General features: G+C 49.2%; 1 protein-coding gene across 1 annotated transcript; it reads right to left on the bottom strand.

Moving 5' to 3' along the window:
* Positions 1-8,361: 8,361 nt before the first annotated feature.
* On the bottom strand, positions 8,362-13,078 carry TUBG1 (tubulin gamma 1). Its single transcript, XM_008149342.3, has 11 exons — positions 12,934-13,078; positions 12,512-12,624; positions 12,140-12,307; positions 11,275-11,343; positions 10,927-11,006; positions 10,363-10,489; positions 10,042-10,128; positions 9,768-9,917; positions 9,192-9,344; positions 8,948-9,109; positions 8,362-8,760 (listed from the first exon to the last, which is right to left on the bottom strand). Exons 1-11 carry the CDS (start codon positions 12,980-12,982, stop codon positions 8,563-8,565), a joined length of 1,356 nt encoding a protein of 451 aa, XP_008147564.2. The 5' UTR covers positions 12,983-13,078; the 3' UTR covers positions 8,362-8,562.
* Between the last annotated feature and the right edge of the window lie 198 nt (positions 13,079-13,276).

The following is a 13,276-nucleotide window of genomic DNA, read 5'->3' as shown; positions in this document are numbered from 1 at the left end:
TTTTTAAATGTATGGTTTTTTTAAATCTTTACCTGAGGATATTTTTTCCATTGATTTTCAGACAGAGTGGAAGGGAGGGAGGAGGGGGGTGGAGAGAGAGAGAAACATCGATGTGACAGAGACACATCAATTGGTTGCCTTTCACACGCACCCCGACCAGGTACACAAACCCGCAACTGAGGCACAAGCCCTTGACTGGGAATCATACCTGATCCTTTGGTCTGCAAGCTGACCCTCTAACCACTGAGCCAAACCAGCCAGGGCTTAAATGTTTTTTACTTTTCAATTACAGTTGACATTCAATGTGCCATCATTTAACAAAAAATACAGTCCTGTTTTCTTTCTTTTTTTAAAAAAATATTGATTTCAGAGAGGAAGGGAGAGTGAGATAGATCAATGAAGGGAGAGTAATTGATCGGCTGCCTCTTGCACGCCCCCTACTGGGGTCAAGCCCACAACTCAGGCATAGGCCTTTGACCAGAATGGAACCGGGGACCTTTCAGTCCACAGGCTTACGCTCTATCCACTGAGCCAAACCAGCTGGGCCTGTGCTATCATTTCTTGACATCAGGAATTGTTAGCATTGGGTTGGGGACTGAAGGATGGACTTTATAAGTCAAGAATCCTTTGAAATTGTTTTCAAATTCATGTTTATATTCTTTTGAGGAGGTTCATAGTGGATTCTCAAAGAGATTCATGAATCAGCAAAGGTTAAAAACTATTGGTGTAGGGCAAGTGGAGGGAAGGCATGCATTTATTGGGGCCTTAGTCACAAGGCAGGAATACAAATGAATGGAGCGTGGCAGGGTAGTAATGATCAGTTTGCTGGCTCAGGGCCTATGGATTAGCAGCTACTGCATCAGCTGACAATAGCAGTTACCTGAAGGCATGTGCACACACATAAGGGTTAGAGATAGTGGTCAGGAACTTGCTGAATGAGCAGGGGACAATGGCAGTGCATAGAGAAATAAATATGTGCATTCAAAGGAACAGCTGTTGGGATGGAACAGTCACTGTGGGGAGATCCTTGGACGTGACTGAACACCAGAGCAGAGTTTCCGTGTTCTCAGGACTGATGTCTTTGTAATCTCCGAGAGGGCTAGCTTCCAAGGATTTTCAGGGGCCACATTAGACTTAATTTAAGGTTGCTGCCTGACTCTGGGTTGGGGGCCCTCTTAAGCTTTATTGCCTATGGTTATGTTCTAGAAGCAGAGGTAGCAAGTCTGGTCTTCCTTAGTCTCTTGACCTAAACCCTCTGTGTTCATCTCTATGTCTTTCTTTTCATGAACTTCGGGGTATTTTTCATATTATCTCTGTGGCCAGTGCTCTTTGATTCATTTCCAGCCTTGGAGGCCAGGCTGATGGGATACTGAGAATGGTACCATTTCCAAAACTGGAATCTCTCTGGCAAGAGAAAGACTTTGGGTAGCAGTTCTTTCTAGATTTAGGAATCCTAAGCAAGGGTGGGACATGGAGTGGGAATTCTCAGGGAAGACTCTGGATTAGGGAAAGGAAGAGAGATTATTTTGAAGATTTGGGGCAAGAAGTGGGGCTGTTTGGCCCAGTGTTTTCCTCATTGGCCCAGCTGTAGTTTGGTGACTCTGAGGTTCTCTCACTCTATTTTTTTTTTTTTTTAGTTTTAAAAAATATATTTTTATTGATCTCAGGGAGGAAGGGAGAGGGAAGAGAGATAGAAACATCAATGATGAGAGAAGCATTGATCAGCTGCCTCCTGCTGCAGCCCCACACTGGGGATCAAGCCTACAACCCAGGCATGTGCCCTGACCAGGAATCGAACCAACCATGACCTCCTGGTTCATAGGTCAATGCTCAACCACTGAGCCATGCCGACTGGGCAGCTCTCTCACTCTTCACCACCTCCTTCCAGCCATCTCAATAAATATATTTTATTGATTTTTAAAAAATATATATTTTATTAATTTTTTCAGAGAGGAAGAGAGAGGGATAGAGAGCTAGAAACATCGATGAGAGAGAAACATCGATCAGCTGCCTCTTGCACACCCCCTTCTGGGGATGTGCCTGAAACCAAGGTACATGCCCTTGACCGGAATTGAACCTGGGACCCTTGAGTCCGCAGGCCGACGCTCTATCCACTGAGCCAAACTGGTTTCGGCTCAGCCATCTCTTGACTGTGGCTGTGCTCCTTGAGCAGGGCCAGGCACTGGAATTGTTTCAAAGGAACCCATCCAGTTGGCAACTTTGTTTTCCCCTATGGGAGCTCTTCCAACTGAGCCAGTTCTGACCGCCCCCTTTTCCCAACTTACTTTACACGTTCGGCCTTGGAACTGCTCTACCTTCCACTGATATCCCACTTTGGTGCAGCTGTCCACAGATCCAGACATGAGTCATGACTATTATTTGATCTTGTAGGAAGTAAGCTACGCATAGTTTGTTTCCATTCAGGTGCTAATGGCACCTTGTATAAGGTATCCATTGAGAGCATTTCCAAAGGATCAAATATCAGAAATTCAGCTACATCAGGCCATTTGTTTCCTGGCTACCATAAACTATTCAGTATAAGAATTTTGGGTGCCCTGGCTGGCTTGGCTTAGTGGATAGAGCATCGGCCCAAGGACTGAGGGGTCCCAGGTTCAATTCCAGTCAAGGGCACATGCCCAGGTTTTGGGCTCGATCCCCAGTGGGGGATGTGCAGGAGGCAGCCGATCAATGATTCTCTCTCACCATTTTAAAAAATATATATCTTATTGATTTTTTACAGAGAAGAAGGGAGAGGGATAGAGAGTTAGAAACATCGATTAGCTTCCTCCTGCACACCCCCTACTGGGGATGTGCCCGCAACCAAGGTACATGCCCTTGACCGGAATTGAACCTGGGACCCCTTAGTCCTCAGGCTGATGCTCTATCCACTGAGCCAAACTGGTTAGGGCTCTCTCTCTCATCATTTATGTTTCTATCTCTCTCTCCTTCCCTTCAATAAAAATATATTCAAAAAAGAAGAATCTTGGGCTATCTTTTCTTTCTTTTTTTAAAAAAATATATTTTTTTAATTTTTTACAGAGAGGAAGGGAGAGGGATAGAGAGTTAGAAACATCGATGAGAGAGAAACATCTATCAGCTGCCTCCTGCACACCCCCCTACTGGGGATGTGCCCACAACCAAGGTACATGCCCTTGACCGGAATCGAACCAGGGACCTTTCAGTCCGCAGGCTGATGCTCTATCCACTGAGCCAATCCAGTTAGGGCAGCTATCTTTTCTTATGTCATGCATAAAAGGAATTTTTAAAATTTCATTTCTAAACTTGCAGCAATTACATGTCTTCCCCACTTTTCCCTCCTCTTTGAAAACGGTCTAGGATTAAGTCACAATATTCCTCATCTGTAGGCCAATAGTGAACATGCAAATTTATCCTGGGATAGACTATTATCTGATTGTGTGGTATGTCTTTTAATGTCTGGTTAAACGAAAGGCAGGGAGCAGAAGCTGTGGCCTTGACATTATGCTTTCATTTGTTCAACCAATGTTTGTCTAACAGCTACATTGTGCTAGGACCTGGGGTAGATATCAGGGACACAGAGATAAAAGACACTGTCCCAGGCATGGAAATGCATAGGCCAGCGGGGAAGACAGGGAAATTAATCATTAATTGAAACAAAATGGGATAATAGCCAGTTGATCAGGAACAGAGTGCAAGTTACCCTGAGGAAGGTCTTCTTTCAGTGCAAAGGGAGTAGCTCTTCATTTGATCCCCAAAATTCCCAGTGGATCTTAAGTCCTATTTGTCTAAGTACTGTATGCTTTGGGGGGCCATTGGATTAGGCTTTGGGGAACACATTTATAAAATCAGTTGTATAACGTACTGATTCTGCTTTATAGTGAAAGAAACATATCTATTAACAATTTAAAAACATATCAATTTTTATATTTCCTATGTTTGCAGAAATTAGTTCTGAGGTACAAGTTGGTTGAATATATAATTTTTAGGAATAAGACTTTTCACAATTACTTGTTTTAGAAGAAATCTTTTTCTAAAATAAAGAGCTAAATTATCTTTGGGGAATGTTAAGAAAAGAAAATTTCTTATCTATATGATTTCTACATATGAAAATAGATTTATGAAGTTTATTTTAGGCCATGATTATAAAAATGAATGTAACATCTAATGGATTATATACCTATATTACTTAACTCACTTTATAGAGCACCAGTTCTTCTTTTTTTAAGTTTTTCACACACAAAATTATGAAACTTGATTTATGTACATGTCTGAGTCATGACATACATTTAAAAAACTTATTTCAGAGAGGGAGGGAAAAGGAGAGAGAGATAGAAACATCAATGACGAGAGGGAATCATTGATTGGTTGTCTCCTGCACGCCCCCCTCTGGGGATCCAGCCCCCAATCCAAGCAAGTGCCCTAACTGGGAATTGAACTGCGACTCCTGGTTCGTGGGTCAATGCTCAATCACTGAGCCACACCCAGGGAAGGAGAGAGAGAGAAACATCAAAGTGAAAGAGACACATTCATTAGTTTCCTCCTGCACATACCCTGATGGGGCCAGGGAACCTGCAACCCAGGTACCTGCCCTTGATAGGAATCAAATCAGAGACCCTTTGGTGCATGAGTTGACGCTCTAACCACTGAGAACACCAGCCAGGACTGTGATCTCTATTTTTGATAAATGATTGCTTAATTCATGCACAAACAAATGTCACCTAGGCCCAGTTCAGCTCTGACCATTCATACATACTGTTTCAAGATTTTCTGGTCATTCTCTGTGACGTTCTTTAGTTTTTGTTTTTATTTTTTTCACTTTAAATTGATTTTTTAATTTATTTTTAAACTTTTAAAAATTTATTTTTTATTGAATGCATTGGGGTGGCATGGGTTAATAAAACTACATAAGTTTCAGGTATGCAATTCTACAATACATCATCTGTGTATTTCTGTGGAGTTCTTTAATTTAGGGTGATCCATTGTCCTGGTTTTCCCAGGACTGAGGGGATGTGGGAATATGAATTTTAAAACTGAATCCAAGGGATTCTTGGGTCTCAGGACTTTTAATGTTAAAACCAGCATGAGTTGGTCACCCTGTTAATAACTCAGTGATGGATCTGAGGATTGGAGGGAAGACTTGCCCGCCTCTGGGTTCCACAGCCAGGGTCACTCACAGAGCACCCTCTACCAGAAACCCGAGGGGGTGTTTCTCTCTGGGGGGCATGGGGTGTTAGACCCCGACCGACAGGGCCTGCCACTTTGCAAGAAACTCAATTTTACCAACTCCTGCCTCCGTGAGCTGGCCCTTGGGGATTTAATGAGAACGTATAAGTGATGGATTAGTACATCGGAATGTCAATTTAAACTGTTTCTGTTCATTTCCTAGGGCAGCCCCTTCCCTGCTTAAGACACCCGAGTGGGGATGAAAAGTGAGCCAGTCGCAGTTGGCATTACCAGAGGGGGTATTGTATATTGAATTTTAATCAACTTTCCACTGCAGAGTGCCTGCCCGGGTCTAGGGAGATCTAGAATGCTTGTAGCTGGTGGAGACCAGGGGTATGGCGGCTTCCTGGACTGATCCCCAGCTCTGTCCAGTGTCTGTGCTTATCCTCATCACCCCTTCACCTCATCTCAATCCCCTTTCCAAAGTTACAATCCCCGAGTTTCAGATTCGTTTACACCACTCTGTTTCGGATCATGTGCTTCCTGCTACTAGGTCTCTTGTCTCATGCATGTTCGAGGGCCCCTACGGTCACATCACATGGAATGTTCTGTGAACATTACCTTTAATTGGCTCATTTTCTTTTCTTTGTTTAGTCAAAAAGAGGCCCCATTCCAGGCTTGAGCATTTCGCCTTCTCTCCAGTGTTCCCATCAGCCTCTCGCTGGGACTGTTGCTTTTGCAGTCTGCAGTCTCTCAGACACCACAGGGATTTTTCACCACCAGCACCACCTGCTGCCCTGATTCCCAGAGGCCTCTCTCCCTTTCCACCTGGCCTCCTCACTGCCCTCTAGTTGACACACGTTGGGGTTTGCTGCTAGCCAAGAACAGGGAGGGGCTGCGCTGGTGTGGGGTGATGGGCCATCTGGAAATAGCCCTGGGGGAGGGGCCTGGCTCTGAAGCTGGCATTGAGGTATTAGACTGTGCTTATAAAGCCTGGCACTCAGCAGTCTGAAAACATCTTTGCAGGAGGCATCTTTGCAGTTCCCATTAGTTCTCCCTCCCCGGGAGGCCCTCTGGCGTAGGGCGTTCACTGCTCTGGGTTGGAGACCATAGTACTAACCACACAAAACTTTGACTCGGGACTGGCTGGGTGTTTCCTCTGCCCGGGCTCCTGCAAAGGAGGGCCCTGGGATCTTTGTGGCCTGGAGGTGGGCCAGCTGGCCACTCACAGATAGTAGCCTCACCACAGCTGCCACCTTATGATCCCCACTCAGGCAGATGCCTCCAAGTGATGAAATGCTGGTCATCAGGGGCAGGAGCAGCAAAGGGAGAGGATCAAGGCCAGGTACAGAGGGGTGCAGGGGTCAGAGGCGGAGCCAAGAAGGGACCAGGTGCAGACTGGTTTTCCCTGAAGTCAGTCTTCCTGCCTGACTGGGAGGATCTCCCTGAGTCAGCCTTGGCAGTCCATAGTGATAGGCTCGTGCTTTTGACTGTTGTAGTGACAGGCTGGAGGCCTCCCTGCCCAGGGCATGGCTTCTGACTGCCTGTTCTCTGCCCAGTAACCTGGCAAGGGTTCCCTTTGTTCCTAAGGGTCTGGCCTGTATGCTGTTCTGTGTTTACAGAGCTTTATTAAAGACAATAGGTTCGTGAAAGGGAAAGTGTGTCCCAGGCCAACAGTAAGGGGAGAATGTTTTTAACTTGCCCAGAGTTCCTGGGTGCTCTTCAGCCTCCGTAGGGAGCTGCAGACACCTTTTAGGGTTGTGTGCTGAGCTCTGCCAGCCCCAGTCCCTCATCGGCTGGGCCTGATCCTCCAGCTTTGACCGCAGACAGCGTGGGGTGGTGAGGGTAAGAAGGCAGACAGAGGTCCCCAGCTACTCTGACCTGGGTAATGGGGACACTTTGTAGGTGTACCTGTAGTCCGCTGAGGCTGACACCTCCTCCCCTAGAGTGCATCTGCCCTATCTGCACAGGTGTTCAAAGTCCCCATATCCTCTGACCACCGTGGGCCCATCCAATGGCTCTAAAAAAAAACTTCAGAAATGGGATGATTCTACACCAGCCCTATAAGTTATCACAAAAAGCAGGCTGATGTACAATGTTTAGTAACATTGAGGCCAGTCAGGCAAACTAGGGTTTGACTCCAACTCTGCCATCTACTAGCTCGGTAACTTGGTAAATCAACTCTTTGCCTGTTTCCTCATTTATACAATGGGATTAATACTAATATCTACCACTTCAGAGGACTGTCATGAGGATTAAACAAAATGGTTAGTACTTAACCCAGTGCTGCACATGTTACTGCTACTACAATCCTTACCTTTGGGGTGCATAAGGGCCTAAAAGGGGCTCGACAATCCACCACAGTCTAGGGACAACCTGCTTTGCTCTTTCGATCTTGAAGATCTATTTATTTATTTATTAAGATCTATTTATTTTTAAGAGACATTGATGTGAGAGAAATATAGATCACTGCCTCCTGTATGCACCCCAACTATTCCTGGGTATGTGCCCGGAACTGGAATCTAACCCACAATCCTGGTGTGTGGGACGACACTGCAACTGAGCCACCCAACCGGGGTGATCTGGAAGCTTTTGATAACTATGCATTTACTACTTTCCTGCAATCTTCCACCAGAAGTGGAAGGCACTGGCCCTTTAAATAACCAGACCACCTGAGAAGAGAATCATAACACCTAAGCTATGGGCCCATTTTTGGCCCTGCTTAGTCTAGGCTTCAGGTTTGGTTTCCTGACTTAATTGTGCTAGACTCCAGCTGCCTGACCCACTGTGACTCTCCTGGCCTGGCTCGCAGGCACTCCCCACTTGCCAGATTAAAGCCACTGGGCGGACTCAATAGTGTGGTGGTGGGGGCGGCAGCTGTAGGCCTGCTGCCCTGACAGTCAAGACGACACTCTGCTGTGGGAATGTGAAACTGGTGGAACAGTCACCTGATACAGGGAGGGGTGGGAAGGCACTGGGAGCCAGGGTGTCACAGAGAGAGCACAGTCGTATCTGTAGGCCTTTTTACCCAGGAAACAAGTTTCTCAAGTGGGCCAACCCCATCCCTGTTCTCCAAAACTAGGAAGGAGAAGGAAAAACTAGGGGACGCTATTTGCTCAGAGCTGAAGATGCTAGAAATGGGGGTGGACCCCGTCAGTGACGGGGAGAGAATAGGCGTTCCTCTTCCCCAGTTTTCCAAGCCTTCAAAGAGACCAGTGATTTGATTTCTATCCAGTGCTTTATTAAACATAGTCTCATCAGAGGAGAAAGAAATGTGTCCCCACACCAACAGAGAGTGTATGTATGTGTGTTTATGAGAAAGAAATGTGCGAGGTCCCTGATCTGTGCTCTGAGGGGTGGTCAGTCAGGCGGGGCCTGGGCCAACCAGTAAGGCAGATGAGGGTCTCTGTTCTGGGGGGCTCACTGCTCCTGGGTGCCCCAGGAGATGTAGTCTGGCCGCGTGGCTGCATGGTACTCATCGATGAGCTGCTGCACAATCTCCCTGGATGTGTCCAGCTCGTCAAAGTTCTCCTTGAAGATGTCCTCCTTCCGGAACTGCTCCAGGAAAGCCTCCCGCTTCCGCAGCTTGTCGTACTGGCGACAGGTCCTCTCAAAGAGCTTGAGGTGTGCAGAAGGCAGGGGTCAGAAAGAACTCAGAGAAACAATATGGCCCAGACAGCCAGGGAACCAAGGCTGGGCTATCTCCACAGTAAAAGAGCCAGAAGCAGAGCAGCAGGGATGCAGAGAGGTGAGCACAACCCAGGAAAATTATTAAGGGAAAATAGGTGCAAGCTGTGAAACTCACCGAGGAGATGCTGGTGTGGTTGGCCATCATGAGCCCACTGACGCGGTGGGCAGAGGGCAGGTAGGGGGACTTCCTGGACAGGGCCACCTGGATGCTGGCTGGGCCCCAGGGGATAAAGTTGGCCAGCTTCCGTTCCCGGATCCTCTGCAGGCTCTTGTGGACCTGGGGTGGGCACAGGGGTGGTGGTGGTCGCCTCTCCTCTACCCCTGCCGGTTCCAGGGTGGAACGAAGGGGCCTCACCTACCTGAGTGGGATCCACCTCCCCCTGGATGATGTTGAGGATGGCGATGTAGCAGTGGTTGGTCTGCCGGTCCCGGCCCGTGGACACCATCACGTTCTTGGGCTGCAGCAGCCGCCGCATCACATCCAGGACCGTGGTCTTCCTCACACTGGCCACCTGAGGGGACAGTGGGCCACAGGGACCAGGCCAGCACTCAGGGCACAGCCCACAGATGCACGGACAGAGAAGAGTAGGCAACACATGTCCCCCACCAGACTCGGGGCAGTATGGCCTCTTTGGCGAGTGTCTTTAGATTCAGGCCTCTACCGAGCCTCTGCTGTGGGATCGGGAATCTGAGCCATCCTCAGCTCAGCAAACTCATGCCCCTGAGCAGGAGCATAAGTCGATCCCATACAGCCCAGACGCTGCAGGGAGCCAAAGGCAAGGGACAGAGGAGAGCAAGTCAGCAAGGAAGTCTGAGAGTCTGTGCCAGTCCCCGAGCACAGCGCCTCGTGGGGCAGCAGGGAAAAGAGGAAGGCTAGGTGAGAGGTTTCTGGGCCCAGGGCCAGTTGGGCCTGAGACACTGAGGGCTGTTCTTACCGACTGGTCCGTGGTGAGGGGGGTGTAACCCGTCATGAGGAAGTGGAGCCGTGGTGTGGGAATGAGTGAGGCGATGAGGCCGATGAGGTCGTTGTTCATGTAGCCAGGGTAGCGCAGGGTGGTGGTGCTGGCTGACATGATGGTGGACACCTGGGGACAGGGATGCCATGTCATGGGTCTTGGCCTGGTTGGGAGGGGGGGTGCTCCCTTCCCCAGACAAGTGTTCCAGTAGGAAGCGGTTCCAGTCTAAAGGAATCCAGAAGTAGCGGCTCACCAGCTGGTTGATCTGGGAGAAGGACGGGTTCTGGATGTGCAGGCGGTCTGTGGCGATCCGGTTCAGGGCAGTGTTGTCCAGCACCACCTGGGGGGACCGAAGAGGGTGGTAGAATTGGGGGATTAGAAAGAACAGGAGCTCTGCCTGAGCCTGGGCTCTGAAGCTTAATTTCTCTTGAGCCTCAAAGCCAGAAAGACTCATTGAAAAGGGACTTGCACAGGACTAGAGTCCAGGAGGCCTTAAAACGGAATTTTTAAATGCATGAAAACGATGACACAGACGGGGGGTTGGGAGTAGGGAAAGGCAGAACCCAGGACTCACCACACAGTCCGCGTTCTGGGTCAGCCTCTTGAGTGTGAGCAGTGAGTTGTAGGGCTGGACCACCACGTCGCTCATCTCGTCCTGGTTGGGAAACACTGAGTATGTCTGCACCAGCTTCTTGGGGTACCTGGTGGGGGTTGGGAGAAGAGGGTCAGGCCAACAGACTGTAGGCTGGGTAAACACGGGACTTCCAACAACTGTCTGGAAGAAGCTAAATCTGGACGGGGAAAATAGTAGGGGCTACAGAACCAGTAGAGAAGGGAGACTTGACTTTGGAAGTCTGTAACCTTCCCAAATGGCAGAGAGACATGTTAGGACCTAGGGTTCCAACTCCAAACTGTCAACTTCCTAAACCTTCATCTCTTCATCAAGGGTCTGAATGCTAGGCTCTGGTTCCAAGCCGCGGGAGTGGATCGGTTCTCAGTCATTGTATCTTAGCTTTCCTCACTACAGGAGGAACTAGAAGGTCCCTTTCCTGCTCCAGTGAATAGGAAGGTATATTTGACGGGACTCCCGGTTATTTGGAAAACCAAGTCCTCCCAGCCCCTCAACACACAGGCGTACCTGTCATTCAGCCGTTCTAAGAGGTAGGAGCCCAGGCCAGAGCCTGTCCCCCCAGCGATGGAGTGACACAGCACAAAGCCCTGCACGGGAGAGGGGTAGTCAGTGTCCAGGATTCTGGCAGAATTTCAAACTGAACCCATCCCACAATTTCCGACTCCTATTTTTCTGAGCCCTCTCCTTCCACTTCCCTCCCCCGACACATAGAGCTTAGGAGACTCTGCCTTATTTCCCGGGAGGTCTGGTGGCTTCTGTCCAGTGCAAAGGGCCTTGTACCTAGCAGGTGGCTTCTACCGGGTGTTACTAAGCTTTCCCTATGTCACTTCCCACTAGCATTCCCGAGACACTTACCTCTAGACTGTCACTGCCATCTGCCTCCCGGTCTATGATGTCAAAAATGTCCTCGTGGATTTTCTCTCCCTGTATAGACATGGGGAGGGTCAGAGTGGCAGGACCATGAGACAAAGACTCTGACATCAGAATTGCTTCCCTTAATTCTCCTTATAGCACCTAAACGTCCTGTTTTGGAGTACAGTGGCCCTGCTTTTTTATTTGCACGGAGAGGTTAGGAGTAGGCCCTCTATATCCAGACTACCTAGGTTCATATATTAGCTCTAGTTCTATTTAGCTGAGTGACTCTGGGCAGGTTATCTAATCTTCCTACACCTGTTTCATCTGTATAATGAAGGTAATAATACAGGTCCATAAAGCCTTATCTAGAATCTTGGGAGCTTATGTTTTGGAATTCAAATGCTTCAGATTCTAGAAAGGTAATATGGTACACATAATGTATGTTCAGTAAAATGCCAGTGGGGGTCTGAGGTGCGCTAGTCAAACACATTAACATTTCTGTAAAGAAAGGTATGAGTAATGACAATAAATTGGATACTCTCCATTGAGAGTTTTGCTGCTAAATGAATTATAAATCATCTTTTGCTTTCAGAGGTTTTTTGGGATTCTGGGAAGGCAGAGAAGTGTCTGTGGGTTGTTGGGAGGTTTAAATACTACATGTAAAGCACTTACTATGGCCTGGTACACAGCACTAGTGTAGTCTGTTAATAATATTACGCAGTTGACTTAGAGAAAAGAATTCCCCTCAGTCATGTTTCTCCCTCTCTCCTTTCCCCACTGTCTGATTTCATCTCTCGGGGAAGTCACAGGGCCTGTCCCCACACCGGAAGAGTGTTTCGGGTCCTGTCAGGGACCAGCAAATGACCTGGGAGAATCCACTGGCCCAGTTGTTGCCAGCTCCTCCTCCATGCTCTGACAGGTAGATGTTCTCTGGGTTGTAGAGCTTGGCGTAGGGGGAGTTGAGGATGGAGTGGATCACCCGGGGCTCCAGGTCCAGCAGCACAGCCCTGGGGATGTAGTGCTCATCGTCTGCCTGTCAAAGGGAGTCCAGGAGGGGGCCCACTCAGCAAAGGCCTGCCCAGTCCTCCGTCCTCCCAACTCTGGCTCCTGCCTGCCCTCCCTCCTTAAGCCAGCCACCCTGGCCCCTGTGCCCAGAGGATTTCTCAGTACCAAGCCTCTGCCCTGCCCTTCAGGACCCCTGGGCAACTGCAGGCTCTGGTCAAGTAGTTGGAAGCACCTGGTAGAAAAAGACGTCCTTGCGGTCAGTGCCCTCGGTGGCGAATTCCTCCACGATGCCCTCGGGGCTGATCCCATGCTCTGCGCACAGTTGTTTCCAGAACTCAAACCCAACTGGAGGGAGGGTGGACGGGGGAGAAAGAGGATATCTGGGTCAGGGCAGGTTCCAGCTAGGAGCTGGGGGACTGAGCACCTGGGTCCAGGGATAGGAAGTCAAACTTCAGGAGTCTCCCATGAGAGAGGAAAGGGCTGTATGCCAGAGACTGGGCAGGGGAAGGCCCCTCGGGCTGGGTAACTGGACCCTGGGTGAGGCATGTCCGCCCTTACAATTCTGGGAAGGGCAGATGGGAGTCTAGGATTCCACACTGAAATCCCACTTAATCTAGGGAGCCTGGCTAGTGGAGGGGCCGGAGGTTCGCTCACTCTGATTGCCGCACTGGCCCAACTGTAGGGTGATGATTTCCCTCGGCATCTCTCTTCCAGCACCGGCGCCGCAGCCGCTCCCGCTAGCAAAGCGGCCGCTCGCCAGCCCGCTCACTGCACGACGCAGGCGCCAAACAACCCGCTCCGCCCACAAACTTTCTCCGCTCCAATGGGAAGTGAGAGTTCTGGCGACGGCACTTCCTTATTCATTTGGCTTCAGTCATGCAAACTGCGCGTGCGCAGCTCCCGGGTGGGCCGTACTTTGACGCAGCGTTCTCTCCTCTGGGTGGTTGCGAGCTAGAGCCCTTGCGCAGGCGCGGTGTCAAGGGACACCACCTCCCCC

This window comes from Eptesicus fuscus, chromosome 20 (genome assembly GCF_027574615.1).
Source record: "Eptesicus fuscus isolate TK198812 chromosome 20, DD_ASM_mEF_20220401, whole genome shotgun sequence".
In the NCBI taxonomy this organism is placed as follows: domain Eukaryota; kingdom Metazoa; phylum Chordata; class Mammalia; order Chiroptera; family Vespertilionidae; genus Eptesicus; species Eptesicus fuscus.
Note: the sequence above shows the minus strand (reverse complement) of the source record. Positions and strands in the feature narration are given on the sequence as shown.